General features: G+C 40.0%; 1 protein-coding gene across 5 annotated transcripts in view; it reads left to right on the top strand.

Moving 5' to 3' along the window:
• Positions 1-18,046, top strand: part of DAB1 (DAB adaptor protein 1) — a 1,249,655-nt gene that overhangs the window by 1,102,458 nt on the left and 129,151 nt on the right. For all 5 annotated transcript variants that reach the window (XM_050803918.1, XM_050803884.1, XM_050803904.1 and 2 more), the window contains one exon: positions 6,133-6,231. In XM_050803918.1, coding sequence (XP_050659875.1) covers positions 6,133-6,231 — 99 coding nt within the window. The remainder of the gene's footprint in view (positions 1-6,132; positions 6,232-18,046) is intronic.

The raw sequence follows: 18,046 nt of genomic DNA, 5'->3' as shown, positions 1-18,046 counted from the left end.
TTGGCCAGCCGCCTTCTTGGAAACCTGAGGCCTAAGTGGGTGTGAGTCAGGAGTTGGCCTCTGCTCCCTGAACATTCTCACTCAGGATTAACATTGGCCTAAGCTAGCTGGACTAGGCCTAGCAATGGCTGCCAACTGTGTGTGTGTGTGTGTGTGTCCTGCCGTGAAGTGCTCCATCTGTCACCTCTCATAACCATGAGGTCCCCAAAGCCCTGAGAGTTTGTCCTACTATAACATACTCCTGTCAGCTGTGCTGAACTTTTTGAGGGGTCCTTGATTTCCAGACAATTGTGTTTCATTATTTGCAGGTTGCTGAGAAGAATGTTGACATTTCAGCTCCCAGTGGTTTTTCTTTAGGAAACACAGAAACATAAATGATCAATTCTCTATTTGGCCATCTGCCCAGGAAAGTCAGAGAGATGTACAAAATGCCTCTTACCCTTGCAAAAAGGCCCACTTACTCACGTTAGGCCATATGAGAAATAAAAATTCTGTTGCCTTTGTTAGACTCTCTGAAGCTGGTGCATGTTCTTGCATTAGAGAGTTTTCTCTTGGATTGTAGGGGATTGAGAGGGGATTCATATAATGAACATGAGTGACCCATTGCCTGTCTACCAACAGAGCATCATGATCATCATCATCATCATCATTTGTTGACATCGTAATATTTTAATTTACAATCCACAAAGTGTTTTCACATATATTATATCTTTTGATCATATGAGATACGTATTAGCTTCTCTGTTTTGTGAAGAAGAAATCTGAGGGTCAGAGAAGTTAAAGTATTTGCCTCACAGCCTTCATTTAATCTATGATAAAATGAATTCTAACCCAGATACCAAGAGAGCCTGTGTTTGACAAGACACAGTTTTGCCCTTAATTGTATTCTGTTTTGTATTTGCATTTAATTTATTGTAGTTCCCAAACTAGGTCTTAAGCTCCTACCAGTAAGCTACTACCCAGTAGTCACATCACACATCATTGACTTCTAAACTAGTCAGCTTTCAGAAACAAAATGGTGGCAATTAAAGTTAAGGAAAAGGATGAGGTCTCCAAAGACAATGCCTAGAGAGCTAGGTGCAGAACATTAGGTATGTCAGTCAGAGTCCTGAAAGAACCAAAATCTACCCCGGAAAGATCAGATGACGGTACTTTAATGAAGGAGCAACTTCCAATGGGTGGGTAGATTTAAGGTAGCAAATGAGGGGTGGTGAGGTACTCAGAATCTAGCAACAGTGGGAAGCTATTGCCACTCCTAGGAAGATATATATTTACTGGAGCACAGGAAGAGCAGAATTGATAAGAAAGTCTGCCTTTCTCACCACACAAAATACAGCTACTACCAGAGATGCAAATGAAGGATGATAAGGGAATGGGGAGCAATGCCCTGACCTCTCTCTCCTTCCACCCGCTGATCTCCTGCCTGTGCCTTGCATTGGTGGAACACAACTGGAGCCATGGAGAAGGAAGCTCAGGAGATCAGAGGATGCAGTTCTAGTCTGTAGGAATCAGTCTCTGGGCAAAAACGGGACAGAGAAAGATACTTGTACTCCCCTTTTTAACTGGGAAAAAAATGAAACTTAGAATGAATTTTTTCCCTTTGGTTCATATACCTGGTAACTACCTAGAACTGAGAATGGAGAATGGAGACTAGGCTTATTACATGGGGCTTTCTGGAATAGCATTCTAAGGTTTTCAGAATTCATGCCTGAAGCCTGCTGCATTTACACATATGCTTTACATGTTCCCTGGAGAGCACAGTCATAACGTTGGGTGCATGTACCGTGCTGTGCGAATGTTCTCAGAGCCCTGTCATGTACATCATACATCTGATTCTCACAGCAACGCCTGGGCTGGACAGGGCAGCCTGTGACTCTTGCTTGTCATGCCTGACCTTTTCTCTATATGTAACTTCCTCCATTGAGATGCTGCCTACTTATGACTCCCTTGAGGATGCCTGTGTCAATCATTTCACACAATGCCTAGCACGTGGTATTGCTTAATCATATCATATTAGCTCTCGAAAGAATAACTGTTATTTACTGAGCCCTTCCTGCACACTGTGCCAAGTGCAGTAGATGCATAGTTTGCTTAAGTGTCCCCACACTCTTATGAGGTGAGAAATGTGAACATTATTCTCATTTTTGGGTTCCTCTTCACCATTAAGTTTGGAAGCTGTTGGTTCTACCTAGCTATTTTCATAAACTTTTGGACATATCTGTAGCATGCATCATTGCATGGTCATTTTTTAAAAACCTGTTTCTCAAAAAGGGGCTCTTAGAGAAGAGAGGATTGTAGTAGAAGGATTCCTACCTTGAGAATCAGAAAGATCGCTGTTTGACTTTCAGTTCTATGACTTATTAGTCTCTTTAGGTTCTAGGAGGTCATTTGATCCCCTGGCCTTATGTTTCCTCATCTGTAAAATGAGGGAGGTAATTCTTACTTCCCAGGATTGTGATATTGACTAAATTATATGATAGGTAAAAGAACCTCTAGCATAGGCATCCAAGAAAATGTTTGACTCTCTGGTTTCCAGATTTCCGGTGGTGACTTACTAGGTCAAGTGGCTAATATCAGGCACAGAGTCCATAACAGGACCTATATCCACATCTTTTGACTCCCTAACCAGAGCTGTCTCCTGAGCTTCTGTTAGTTCTGCGCAGTGGCCATGAATAGTCTTGTGGGGAGATGAGCCCGTCAGTGTCCTGAAGGTACTGTCTTGCAGCAGGCCCACTCTAGACTGAGTGCAGTTTTTCAGAGCTTTACCCAGAGTCCTGTCTCACAAGAAAAACATGCTTGCTAAGATGGGACTTTTCTTTCCCCAAAGATAGCACCTTATGGATTGTCCTTCTCTTTTTCATTTGTCATGTAAAGTCACCATCAGCAGCCCCAAGTGGAAATGCTCCTGGAACATGTATGTTGGCTTTTTCCATCCTTCTTTACCTACAGCCGTGTTCTACCAGGGGAATTCTTTGGTAGCTACTTGATACCAACAAGCAAAGGGGGCCTTAGTATCTAATCAGTACTACTATGTGCCAGGAATTATTGCTTTTTGATATTCCAGGAAATCTGTGAGCTAGGAGCTGTTAGGACTGTTTTGGAGATAGAGACATTGAAACTTCTCTTCCTGACCGAAGGTGTAGCCCTTTCCCCAACCTGTCCTGTGCTCTTCTCACCTAAAGGAAGAAGGAATAAAGCCAGAAGGAGACAGTCTCCTCCCCTTTGACAGTCCTTCCAGTACTTTCCTTTAGGAGGTACATCTTAGTCTATTTGTGCTGCTCTAACAAAATGCCTGAGACTGGGTAATTTATAAAAAACAAATTTATTTTCTCACAGTTCTGATGCTGGGAAGTCTATGATAAAGGGGCCAGCAGGTTGGGCGTCCAGTGAGGACCCTGATCTCTCTGTTCCCTAGATGGTGCCTGTTACTGCATCCTCCAAAGGGGATGCATGCTGTATCCTCAAAACAGAAGGGCAGAAAGGGGAATGAACCCATTCTCTGAAGCCTTTTTATAAGAACCCTAATCCCCTCTATGAGTGTTCTACCCTTACCACTTAATCATCTCCCAGTACTATCACACTGGCAATTAAGATTCAACACATGCATTTGAGGGAACACATTCAGCCCCCAGCAAGGGGCTAATTGTTTTTCTGATTTGTATGTATCCTGGATATCTGAGATTGAAGGTTGGGGTGTGAAGGGATAGTAACATGTATTATTTTAGTCCAAATCCATCCGAGAACACAGATTTAAAAGGCAAGTGAGGGAAAGTCACTTTCTTTCTCTTTGAGTTCCTGCTTTACACTAGGCTGCATTCTCAGCCCTAGGCACAAACCAAATAAAGAAAGTTCCATGCGCTGTTGAGCTTTTGTTCTATTAGGCAAAGGCAGACAATCAACGAATGAATTTGTGAAATGTCAGATGGTGGTAACTTCCAGGAGGAAAGTGAAGCAGGGAAAACAAAGGAGATGCAATCTGGCATAAAGGGTATGCTCTGTTGGCTAAGAGGGTCAGAGAAGGTGGCATTAAACAGAAATTAGGAGTTACCCCTGGGATTCCAAAGACGTACTTTGGCCATTTCTGCATGTTCCTTAAAAGCATCCCACAGTAAATTCATGGGAAAACAAGGAGCACATTGAGCAATCTAGAAACCACTGAATGTGGGGAGGGATTGAAGAGACAGAGAACTCTACTTTGTATGTGAGTTAAGGGTTACTCTAACCTTTTTAGAGAGCAGTTGCTGGAGGAGCAGTCTTATGTCAATATGGAGCAGCTCTGAAGAGCTGAAAGAGGAAGATTGGAAGGGGGTTGTAGGGAGAGAGACTTAAACTACCTAGAAATAAGACACATGTAAAGGATAATCACTGGTCCCAGCACCAAGTGTTAGGAGAGCTGAGTTGTAGTCTCAGCTCTTTGACCAATTCCCTGTGCCGTCTCAGGATGGTCTACTACCTTTCAATTCATCATTTTTCTCATCTGTCTTTTGAGAAACTTGGATCTATTAGTTTTAAGGTTTTCTGTGCTGCTATACATTCTGCATGTCTGCGAGTCTGCAAGACGTGCTTGAGAATGAATGGGTGATGTATGAAAGAGGGAATTTCCTCCTAGTAGGTGTCTATAAACAGGAACTGGAACACAAACTGTAATGGACATTCATGTATTTTCTAGAAGAAATTCATTTTTATTACATTTCTTCAGTATACCAGGCATTGTGCTAGGTACTTTATGTAAATGTTTATTTAATTCTGTCAACCATGCAAAAAAATGATGTATTTACACTTAAGAAAGTAAAGCTAACAGGTTAATTTGTCCAAGATTATACAGAACCAGGAGTATGACTTAGATATTCTTATTCCACAGAATGTTTCCAATACCCAAGGTGAAGATAATCAAACATCCTCAAAAGAATGTGCCTTCCTCATACCTCTGGTCATATCAACTGCTCTCTAACACCAACCATTCCCCAAAACTGATGCTGAGAATAGCACATAGTAGTTTTATCTACTGGAAATATGAAATCAATATTATTTTAGACCTTTCTTCTTCTAAAAACCCAGAACCATAACTGCTGAGAGTTGGGCTTAATCTTGCCATCTTTAGAGGCTGGCAGTAAGCTGGAAGCCTCAAGGCCCCTAATACATGGTCAGCAACAGCCCCTGAGAGTGTAGATCCCTTGAAAGGTCTTTATCCCCTGAGTTGTACCCTAGTATGGAGCCCATGCTTTCCTGCAACTGGCCAACACAGAATCTAATTTGAAAAGCAAGTGTCTTTATTTTTAACTTGAATCATATCAACTTTGAGTGACTCTGGATAGCACATATTCACTTAGCAATTATTTGCTAAGCACCTCCTGCCCTCCGGGGACTGTCATAAGCACGAGAGATAAAGCGGTGAACAAAGTAACACCCCAACATTTTGTGAAGCTTACCTTCTTACTGATTCATAGACATATCTTTGGCTTATAAAACGTTTGAGACAGTAAGGAAACAGGTTTTTTTTGTTTTTTTTTTTGTTTGTTTTTTTTGATGAATGGAATGTGAGAATGAGAGGAACAAGGGTAATGGTAAACATAAAATGTCTTTGGATAAAAATTGCAATCAATAGGCATTTAACTATGGTGATCACATTTTTCCAGCAAAATGGACAGTCTAGCATTTGTTTTTATTTTCTTTCTATTATCTAAAATTGATTCATATGAAAACTTTTTCCAGAATTATAAAAAATAAAATTATATGTAGGAATATACTTAGTGGCTCACCTTTATTTAAAAGGTTAAAACCATATCTAATATAAAACCCACAAAAGACATTAATATGAAAACCATATTGTGTCTGTCTTGGGACCCCCAATTCTGAGCTGAGCATCTAGACACCATTCTATAAAGTTCGATTAGTTAAGTGAGTGAACATTCAAACATTTCTCTATACAATGTGTTAGAAGCACTAGGACGAGCATGACCCTAAAACACCAAGAAGATGTGAGCGCATTGAGTAGAGAAATGTGGAAGTGCGAAAGAAAAGCAGTGTGTATGATTGGTGGCATTGGTTGATGGTATCTGACGTGCCTTTGGGACCAGAGAGAATTTTCAAATGAAAACACTAAAGTAAAAACCATGTTCTTCCTGTCAACAGGGCGTTGTTGCTGGCGCTCGTTCCAAAGGAGAACACAAACAGAAAATCTTTTTAACCATCTCCTTTGGAGGAATCAAAATCTTTGATGAGAAGACAGGGGTAAGTAAAGCAATCACATGGCTTTGTGAAATTGAATCCATTGACACATGTGCCCTTAAAAGCCTCTACTCTCTGGGAAGAAATCTAAAACAAGCATACAAACACATAAAGCAACTGACAAACTTGATCAACTCTGATCATCCATCAAAGCAGGTCTGTATGCTGACTTGGCCACTTGTGACTGCACTGTGTTTCTTATAGTGTAATGGTGATAAAAGTGTCCCACTATCCTGGTAATCTGATGGGAGATTGATGAGCTTTGAAGATCAATGTGTAATGTGACAGTTTAAGTTAAATTTCTTTGTGTGTTGGCAACTTTAATGACATGCGTCCTAGAGGGAGATACGTGTACATCTTTTGACTTGGTCAAAGCATCCAGACTCTCTTGAGTTTAACCTGGAGCACCTTGCAATTGCTGTAATCAAAAAGAATAAATGGAGTTCTCAATCTTAAAAAAAGAAATCTATCACTGCACGACCAGGAAATTTAAGGGCTGATATATTTGTTGAACCCACCAAAGAAGTGGTTTGTGTTTTCATCAACCTTACAGCTGCAATTAACTCCCAGATTCATCCCCAGAGCTCTCCTGACACTGTCAGTCCTGTTCATTGGTGGTAAGAGGAAAATAGAAAAACCTTCTATGATCCGTTTTCCAAGAGAACAAGAGTCAAATAGATGTCTTTTTCCTTATATTTATTCAGTGTTTTACAGCTTATAAAACACCTCCATGTATATCACCTACCATGAACTTCACAAAGGTAATTTATCAAGCACTTCATAAATAATACTTAACCATCTGAGTTACATGACCTTGGTCATTTTGCATTATTATTTTCTCTTCCTTGTTCTGACTAGTGTGAAGATAACATAAGGGTAGTAAGATGATAGTTTAAATGTAAAAATGGATTTTCTTCAGGAAAAAAAGCTATAGAAAAATTACTCCTGAATAACTAATAATAGAATGGATATCTGTACACCCCTGATCATAACAGCATTACTTTCAGTAGCCAAAAGGTAGAAGTGACCCATGCCTGTAGATGGATGAATACAAAATGTTGCATATACAGACAGTGAAATTCTATGGAGCTCTCAAATGAAAGAAAATTCTCACATGTGCTACAATGCGTATGAGCCTTGAAGACATTATGCTGAGTGAATTAAGCCAGACACGAAAGACAAATATGGTATGATATCATTTATATGGATTACTTAACATAGTCACAGTCATAAAGACAGAAAGTAGAATGGTGATTGCCAGAGACCAGGGAAAAGAAAAAAATGAAGTGTTATTATTTAGTAGGCATGAGGTTTCAATTTGGGAAGATGGAATCTTTTGGAGATGAATGTGGTGATGGTTGCACAGAAATGTGAATGTATTTAATGCCCCTTAACTGCACGCTGAAAAATAGTTAAAATGGTACTTTGTATGTTATGTATTTTACCACAATAAAAAATAACTAGGTGTAACTCTCATTATGGAGTACCTCCTATATACTAGACGCGTGTTAGTTTACATACATTATTCAGTTTCATTCTCGCAACATTCCTATGAGGTGATACTAATAGCTACTTTATCAAGTATATATTATGTGCCAGGCATTGTGGCAAGCCCTTTATAAGTACCAGGTCATTTAATCCTCACAACAACCCTAGGAGGTAGATGGTACTATTATTCTCATTTTATAGTTGAAGATAGCAAGGACGGAAAAGTTTACATAACTTGCTGGCTGTAAGGGGTGACAGAGGCAGGATTAGAACCTAGGCAGTCTGGCTCCTGAGTCCTTTTGTTTAACAACGATGCCTATTATCTCTCAAGATAAATCTTTTCTAAGTTCACCCACGTTTTGTATTCTTTTTCTTTTTTAATTAGTTCAGGGGCACACGTGCAGGTTTGTTCTATTGGTAAACTCATGTCACAGGGTTTGTTGTACAGATTATTCTCTCAGCTAGGTACTAAGCCTAGTACCCAATAGTTATTTTTTCTCTTCCTCTCTCTCCTTCAACCCTCCACTCTCAACTAGGCTCCAGTGTCTATTGTTCCCGCCTATGTGCCCATGAGTTCTCATCATTTTGCTCCTGTTTATAAGTGAGAACATGTGGTATTTGGCTTTCTGTTCCTGTATTAGTTTGTTAGGGATAATGGCCTCCAACTCCATCTACATTCCCACAAAAGATGTGGTCTCATTCCTTTTTATGACTGCATAGTACTCCATGGTGTATATGTACAACATTTTCTTTGGTCAGTCAGGTGCAGCCATAAGAGGAGACATTGGAGAGCCTCTGGAAACAAACAAACAAACAAACAGTTTGTTATACTCACAGGTCCTAGAGACTGGAGCACAGCACACCACACAGAGCCACATGGGAAAGACACCAGGGTGGTCAGGAGGCAAAAGACAAGGAGCAGAAGGGGGAGACCTAAGGCCACTCCTTTATCGGGATTGGCAATCCAAGGCAAGGCAGGTCACAGCAAGTGATTGGCTAGTTCGAATCGTTTTGTCTGGCTCTAAGCTGTAGGGGTGATCCCCCTCTGCCCCAAGATAGTGGAGGCAGAGGAATATTGCTTTCTGGGGTGTATGAACCAGGCAGAGGAGGGATGACTCTGGATTGGTTAGTTTGCATATCAAAGACATGCTCCTGGCTGGGTCCTTTATTATGTCTAAGAATTGAGAAACAGTCTCTCCCCAGTCAGAAAGATTTCTTAAGATGTCAAAACATCATATACAGACAATTTAAAAATATTTACAATACAACCCAGCATGTAGGAAGCAGAACTGGGATTTCACCTCAAGTCAACCTGAATAAAAAATCAATGCAATTTTCCTCTATATTATAGAAGGTGGGCCTATCTGGGGACGCCTTGGTAGAAGGGAGTTTAGGATGAAGGCACAAGCATTGGTAGTAAAAGGGCTTGAATTTGACAGGATTGCAAGCCTAATATAAGCTTTATCTGCCTTCATAAAAATATAGCTTCAAAACCCTGGGGAGGTGGGTTCTCTGTTCTGTAAAGACCATAGTTTGGAGACCCGTGCTCAGTTCTGAACTCCACATTTTAAATTGGATATAGACAAATGGAAACATATTCTTATGAGGAGGATCCAGGCAACTGGGGACCTGGAAACTACGCTGAACCAAGACTTCTTGACACAGATGTGGCTCGTATGATCTTTGGGAACACAGAATATGGTGAACTCTGGGCTTCTAGTCCTCCAGCATTCTTTATGGGAGCTTAGTAATGTGGATCAAGCCCAATTGAGAGATACTTTCACAATGATTTATATGCCCCAATATGTGATATCATCTCTAGTCTCTTCCATTACCATGACACTTGGTTTGTGTAATCAAAGGGACAAGGACAGAGGTAAAGGGTATCTGGTGTTTTATCTTGTCTGAGGGTCGTGTTTTGGGCTTTGCTGTTTTATCACGGACCCCATCATCAAATAGGCTGTGCCCAGATCATTGAAGTCCTAATTACCTTGATTTTAACTAATTAGGGTAGTTTATGTTGTTTACTTTTATCTGCATCCTTACTCAAATGTGGCTAAACTGTCCCCAAAGAAAGATACCACCAAACCTTGTAGCACTATTTTTGATTCTTTAGCTGGACACAAAGAGAACAACAGTAAAATCATATCCACCCAAAGCCATTTAGCTTTGTAGAGGACATGTTAGATCCCTAGTGGAGAATTAGGGAGGAAGTAGAGTTGAATGTTTTCTGTCTCACTTAGTCTACCCCAGTTTTGTTAGATTAACATTAGACTTCTGTAGCATCTGGCAATCTTAGCTTGTTAATATGCCTTAACAAAGGTCCTAAAAAATGGTTAAAAGGACTGAATATGTTTCGATCTGAAGTAAAGATGATAAGGGTCAGGGTACCCCATATTAATAGTTTTTCTTTTTTTGTTTTGTTTTTTGTTGTTGTTGGTTTGTTTGTTTTTGTTTTGTTTTGTTTTTGTTTGTTTTTGAGATGGAGTCTCACTTTGTCACCCAGGCCGGAGTGCAGTGGTGCGATCTTGGTTCACTGCAACCTCCGCCTCTCAGGTTCAAGTAATTCTCCTACCTCAGCCTCCCAAGTAGCTGGGTGTACAGGTGTGCACTAGCACACCCTGCTAATTTATCTTGTATTTTAGTAAAGACAGGGTTTCACCATGTTGGCCAGGCTGGTCTTGAACTTCTGACCTCAGGTGATCCACCCCCCACCCTTGGCCTCCCAAAAGTGTTCAGATTACAGGTGTGAGCCACCGTGCCTAACATTAACAGTCTTTATATGAATTGTCAAGTAGGAAGAGGAGCTGACTTGCTCTGTGTGACCTCAAGGAATGGAACCAGGACTAATTGATAGAAGTTTTAGGAGGTGGTTTCTGTTTATCAGTAAGAAGGCTTTTCTATCAGTCAGCAGTTAAATGGACTGCCTTTTGTGTGAGAGAGTTCACCGTCGCTGGGGGTATTCAAGCACCAACCATCTGATGAAATATTGTTGAAGAAAGTCAAGTAGAAGATAAGGTGCTGAACAAAGTCACATCTAAGTTGAATCCAGAGACTAATTTTAAGATTATGTTTTCTCTCACAGTCATATCTATTGATGCTTTTTATTTGAAAAACCTCCATTGGAGATTATGAGCAGAACAGTTTACTAAACCTTAGTCATTGCCCAGCAGGGGGCTGACTCAATGTGCAGCATGGGTTGTAAATGAAGGGTTTTTTTTTCCATATCAAAGAAATGGAAAACTGGGTCTTTATCATTTGGAATGACAGTCTTAGTTGTTTATCTCATCTGCAGTTTTTTTGCTCGAGCTTGACTGCACTTTTTTTTAAAACCAAGAAAAGAAACATTTGCGGAACGTGACAATAGCTAAAATCCAAAAGCTGTCAAAAATGTTTTGATCCCAATTAAAGAGACCCTTTGCAGCAATTTACACCCTGTCTTGAATTTCAAAGAACTCCTGATCCTAATCCTTATGTGAGTAAATTTTGTTTTATTATTAGCTTGTTGCAGGGAATAAATCAATAGTGAAAGCTGTTCATACATTTAGATACCTAGATATTGCTAATATATCATGATGTTACTAGGTCTGTAGACCAGACGGATGGATGACAAGGAAGGAGTTATGTCATCTTCATTTTGCAGATAAGGACAGTGAGATTCTGTGAGTGTCCCTGACCTGGCTGTTGACTCAGAAGAGACTTTTCAACTCCAAGACTTTCTAGTGAACCTCACTGACTCTCTTCTCTCTCCAGTCACCATTTCAATCCATATAATTATTATGACTTTATATCATAAAAAATGATACACACTGCAGGCCCCTACAAGTAAGTCTGTTTCTTAGGATGAAGGGCAGTGGCCTGCATCAACTTTTCAAGATGTTGCAACATCCTTGTTGCCACAGACACATGTGAATTTTGCTTATTCATTTGAATGAGCCAACACTTACTTAGAGCTATTAGACGCAACAATCTAAGTATGCTACGGCAATTCTATGAAGTAGACGCTATTATTATCACCATTTTGCAAATGGGAAAGCCAGGGTCCATATAATTTAACTCACACAGCTAACAAATGGCAGAGCTTGGTAGCTTGGTCCAGAATCTCTGATACTAGTGAGGTGTTACTAATAATAGCATACCAAATTTTATAAATGATTTTATAAAATCATTTTATGCTTTGATCTATATTAGAGCAGATTCCCTATTATCTCTGTCTTATTGTCACTGTTACTCACTTTCATTCTTTCCTGAGCTTTCGTGAGTGAAGACAAAAGGGGTGGAGTTACAACTGGGACTGCTTCATCCGTAGTTTGTCTTGGATAGATAGAATGTTGACAGTATAACCCATATATGATTAGGCAGTACAGGTTGAGTATCCCTTATCTGAAATGCTTGGGACCAGAAGTGTTTCAAATTTTAGAGTTTTTCAGATGTTGGAATATTTGTATTATATATACTTAACAGTTGAGCATCCTAAATCCAAAAATCCAAAATCTGAAATGCTCCAGTGAGCATTTCCTTTGAGCATCATGTCAGGTCTCAAAAAGTTTTGGACTTGGGAGAATTTTAGGTTTCAAATTTTTGGATAGGGGATACTCAACTTGTAACATATTAGATGCCTACTCTATGCCATGTGCAGCCCTGTTTCCTGAGGATTTGAAGATGAATTGGTCACTGTCCTTGCCCCTGAGATGCGCATAGTTCATTAGTGAACCCAGACTCACAAAGAGAACTAACAGCTGCCAAGATCCTGGGCTACTCCCACCTCCTACCTGCTATGCCTTAGTTATTTTGTGCACATTTGCTGATTCTTAATCACGATGTTATTTCATTTTTTATGTAGTAAGTATTACCGGGCACCAGCTATGTGTGAGTCATTGTGTGATACAGATACAAGTGTGAACAGAGTTGTCCGTGTTCATAGACTGGGGTTTAACTTTGCCAAGAATGTTCCTGAAAAATTTCACTGACTTGGCAGTGGAGGAATGAGTTGGAGAGGACCAGAATAATTAAGTAAGGGAAGAGAAAACAGTATTTCTAAAGGCACAGATATATGGAAGAGAAAGATATATACATGCATTCACTCAGGAAATAATTATTGGGTACCTGTATAAATACAGAGATAAATAAGGCCTCATCTTTGTGTTCATCACTATTGTCTATCTAGCTAGCACAATGACACACATAGCTGGTGCCCGGTAATACTTACTACACAAAAACTAAAATGACTTCATGATTAAGAATCAGCAAATGTACACAAAATGACTAAAACATAACAGGTAGGAGATGAGAGTGGCCCAGGATTCAATATTGTCCCTCAAAATAGATAGGTAATTGTGTTTTAAATACAGTAACTGCACTTAAATTTCAGGGCTGATTTAATAATTTATTCCTCAGTGAAAACCAGATGTCACCTTATTTGTGCCTCATCAAAAACAAGTCTGTTCTCCTTTCAGTTCAAACTGGATGTTTTGAGCAAGGTTTGGAGAGAGCAAATGAGGTTGAGAAAGGGAAATGTCCCAGGGAAGAAGTTAGGAAAAAGCTAAGGAGGCTGTAGAGCATCACACTGGGACCTGGTGGTCTCCAGGACCCAGAAGTATCTGGGATGTTGCTGTCATCCTGGACAGTGAGCAGTGCACAGGACTCTCACAAGACTGGGGATAAGGGCTAGCCTGTAAACATGACAGTGTGGTTTAGAGCAGGCTTTCATGGATCTGTCTCATTTGACATCCAACAGTTCTTGGAATTTTTTATTATCCCCCTTTTATAGAAGGATCAACTGAGGTACAGGTAGGTTAAATGACTTCATGAAGTTCCACCCTGGTCATTTGACCCCCAGGCTCCACTCTGGTCACCCGAAAGAAATTGAATTCAAATTAGAACTCTATAATACCCAAGTTTATTTTCTTTCTTTTGTTTCAGAGATTCTCAACTTGATGGTTCTGTGTCTCTAAGGAGTGGTTAGGAAATGTATGTAGGCAGTTTGGTAGTCACAACTTTTTGCAGAGGGGTTGGTAATGCAGAAATTTAATTGTTAAAAGCCAAGGCTGCTAAATAATCTGCAATATTCAGGGCAGACGCATACAGCAGAAGATATTTTCCTATGCTATATGACTTTCTAATGTCTTTCTAGACATTCATGTAGATGAAAAACCTGTTGGTAATTATGTGAACTTAAAAAGCTAACTCTATTTAGCACATAAACAAAGTATTTTTACCCATATACATAATACTGAATTTTCCAGAAATGCAACTAGACTAAGGGAAAGATGAAATTATTTCTAGTTAACCAAAATTTTGTATCTTTTTACTAATATCTCTCCAATCTCCCCACCCAACCCTCCCTCTGATAACCACCATTCAACTCTCTGCTTTTATGAATTCAGTGTATAAATGAGATCACGTAATATTTGTCTTTCTGTTCCTGGCTTATTTCACTTAATATAATGTCCCCCAGGCTCATCCATGTTCTCCAAATGACAGGATTTTCTTTTTTGTGGCTTGACAGTATTTCATTGCATATATATACCACATTTTCTTTATGTATTTGTTCACTGATACCACACTTGATTCCATTTCTTGTCTATTATGAATAATGCTACAGTGAACATGGGAGTGCAGGTATCTCTTCAATACACTGATTTCATTTCTTTGGATATGTACGCAGTAGTAGGATTTCTGGGTCATACGGTAGTTTAAAGTAATTTTTCTTAATGTGTGTGTGTCTCTGTTTACTCATCCATAAGATGGAGATAATAAATGTACCTATGTCTTAGGGTTGGTGAAAGATTAATTTAGTCTTCTAAGACTTAGAATAGTGCAGAGTAAAGTAAAAAGCCCAAGGTGTTAAATAATATTACATTATTGGCTATATTGTCCTATCTCCTGTACAGTCTTTCTATGTCCTCTAAGCAGAATTAAGAAAGCCTTTTATGATGTCCCTACTTCATCTTCTGCTTACTGTATCCTAGCACATGATCATCTGTGTCATAATGAGTTGACTCACACTCCCATCAGACTACAAGCTCCACACAAGGTACCCTGGCTCATTTATTGTTGTATCGGCAAGGCCTGGCATAGGAGACCCTGGCATATGACAGAGATGCTAACTGGTCATTGAAGGTAAAAGGGAAGACATTCAGGGATCGATAGAATGAAAGAGAGAGAAGGGAGGAAAAAGGAAACAATGACTATGTCAGCTTACAATGAAATGCTAATCGTCTGGCCCTGATATTGGAGCCCAAGATGCTATGTACCAAAGATGCTAGTTTTGCCATGTAGACAGTAAAATATCCATGATTCAGAATTATCCAGTCATAGGATGTCAGGGATGGAAGCTCCCTTAGGCATGAACTAACCCACGCATTTGCGAATGAAGAGATCTGAAACCCAAAGAGAAGTGAACCATGAGATCTCCCTATAAATTATTTGTAAAAGCCTATACTTGAACATTGCTCTGGACAGATTTGAGTCATTTTCTGATGCTCACAAAACAGGAAGCAGGGAGTGTCCTCTTCTTTTTCCTATTTTTTAAATTTTGCCTTTCTTTTCTCTACAATCTCTCCTCTCTAGACCACCCCATACTCCTTGCGTATTACATTCAATGTTCAGGGCTTCCACTGGCCCATGGCTGCCCTAGATCTATTTTAATGTCAAATAGATAGAACCTCTAAAGGGAAAAATTGGGTCTCTGTGTGGTTAGTGTTTTGTTGGATGATATCGGATTTTAATTTATCACAACAAAAAAAATCAATTCGTAGCTCAAAATCAACATATTTTTAGAAATTGGCACTGTCAGGAAGCTGCCTTCATGAGATAATTTATAGGACCAAGTCTGTAATTCATGACAGAGAAAAGGTATGTTCACAACACCCTGGGAAGTGAGACCATGAATGTTTTCAAGCAGATTTGGTCAACTCAGAAATGTTCTTAATGATTCCTTTTATCAGTCTTGGTCTTTAAAAAGCTATGGTGGTACTATTTTCTAAGCTAGTTGCTTTTACATGCTTGGCCTCATTTCACTGAATCCTCTAAGTGCTCAACTAAGAAGCCACTACTCCCATTAGACAGATGAGAAACTGAGACCCGAGGGGTTAAGCAACTTACACAAAAACAAATATCCAGCACACTGTGGAGCTGGAAACTGATCCCAATATTATATGGTGCTAAGGCCCATGTTCTTTCCAGCTCCAGGCGTCGCGTCTCACCTCTTCATGGGCATAGTTAGGGCCTCTTGCAAGCAAATGATCATTCATCTGCTCACCAGGGGAGAAGTCAGACTGCACTTAGAGTTGTCAGCATGCAGACAGGCCCTGTGACTGAAGATTTACAGTGACTATTTGGGCCTCTGAAGAGATGTGGGAGGCACTAGTTTCAAAGATTCAGAGCCTAAAATTGCTGGGTGACCTTGGGGATGGCTCATCTGCTTGCGGGCCCCTGTTTCCCCGTCTGAAAACCAAGGGTCATATGACATACTTTTTCTTAAAGGGACAGATGGTAAATACTTTAGGCTGCGAGGGTTATACAGAGTTTAAATAGTGCAACTATTTAATTTTGTCGCTGTGGCATCAAAGTCACTGCACACGATATGTAAGCAAATGACTGTGGCTACATTCTAATAAAACTTTATTTGTAAAAATAAAGTCATCTGCTGACTCTGTTCTGGTTGATTATTAAGGATTCTTCTAATTTTCTCATTCTGATCCCATGATGGGCCCATGAGCCCTTTGGCATTAGGGGATGAAGACTAGGTGAAAAGCTGTGGTTTTTTATTTCTGGATCCTTTGTTCACTGCTCTTTTGTGGCTGATTTTGGGATGAGTCATGAGTGTAGAGTGTTTTGCGTGAACTTTCAAGATAAATATTCATCTCTAAAGAACTGTATTATTTATTTATTTTTATTTTTGATTTTTCACTTTTTTTTTTGAGACTCTCACTCTTGTCTCCCAGGCTGGAGTGCCATGGCATGATCTCTGCTCGCTGCAACCTCCACCTCCCGGGTTCAAGCGATTTTCATGCCTCAGCCTCCCGTGTAGCTGGGATTACAGGCGCGTCCCACCACGCTGGCTAATTTTTGTATTTTTACCAAAGACAGGGTTTTGCCATGTTGGCCAGTCTGGTCTCGAACTCCTGACCTCAGGTGATCCACCCGCCTTGGCCTCCCAAAGTGCTGGGATTACAGGCGTGAACTACCACGCCCAGAGAGTATTATTTATTGCTACCGTTTGTTGAGTACTGATTGCCAGGCATGGTGCTAAGTACTTCACATAAATTTTTGTCATTGAATTATTACAATACAACTGTTAATTACATGTTATTATCCCCATTTTACAGATGAGGTGACTACGACTCAGGAAGGTTAGGTCACTGGAACAAAACTACTCTTAAATTTTCATCTATTTACTCAAAAGCTACTTATTGAGTACCTACTGTGTGCCAGGAAGTGTTCTCCAGGATTTGGCTACATTGGTGAACAAAATGAAGGTCCCCACTTGGTGGAGTTTACATTCTAAGGTGGAGAGACAGAGAGAAAAAATAGACGTACATAAATAATATAATCTGTTAGAAAATAATCAGTGTTACAGAAAAGGAAAAAAGCGAGGCAAGGTCAGGGCATTTTTCCACTGTACTTTCTTTGTCCTCATGAAAGGGCCTGTGACATGTGCGCTTTGTAAATCACAAATATTAACGTGCTCTGGGAGCGTCCTGTACCTTTGAGGGTCAACTGAGTAATAGAGAAAGACGCTTCTGAAAATTCTCATCCAAATTCCAGAGGCTGTTACACTTGATAAATCAGAGCTGTCCACTTGGGCGTCTCTGCTTTTATTTAGATGGCTGATTGCTTTATATGGGGTCTACTGCTTATTGTTTTTCTATCTCCCTCATTTGTTTTAAATTTTAATTTAAAACTCATTTTCCATGACTGTGCTGTGGTTATTTAATAGGTGCTTCTATTTTTATGAAGACACTCCTTAAGGGAGCTGTTTGTATCAAAATGATGATACTGTAATTAGGGACAGCACTGACATGAGGATTCTTTGTGCACCTCTCAAGTGCTTTGCAGAGATGGCCAGAGGTGGAGAAGCAATCATAGTTCTGGTTACAGCAAAGGAATGTGGTGTCATAGAAAGCAAGGGACTGGGTCAAAGTGAGAAGAGACTAGTGAAATTCATCTTTTAGTGGGGAGAGTTGTGTCTGAGGAAATGCAAGCTTGAACCTGGGGACAGGGTGATGGAGAGGGGCGCAGGGGCTGGGTGACCAGGATGGAGCCTGGGGCTGGGTGACCAGTGTTGTGGACAAAGGGCTAGATTTGCCATTAGCAGGCTTGAATT

Source organism: Macaca thibetana, chromosome 1 (genome assembly GCF_024542745.1).
Source record: "Macaca thibetana thibetana isolate TM-01 chromosome 1, ASM2454274v1, whole genome shotgun sequence".
Lineage (NCBI taxonomy): Eukaryota > Metazoa > Chordata > Mammalia > Primates > Cercopithecidae > Macaca > Macaca thibetana.
Note: the sequence above shows the minus strand (reverse complement) of the source record. Positions and strands in the feature narration are given on the sequence as shown.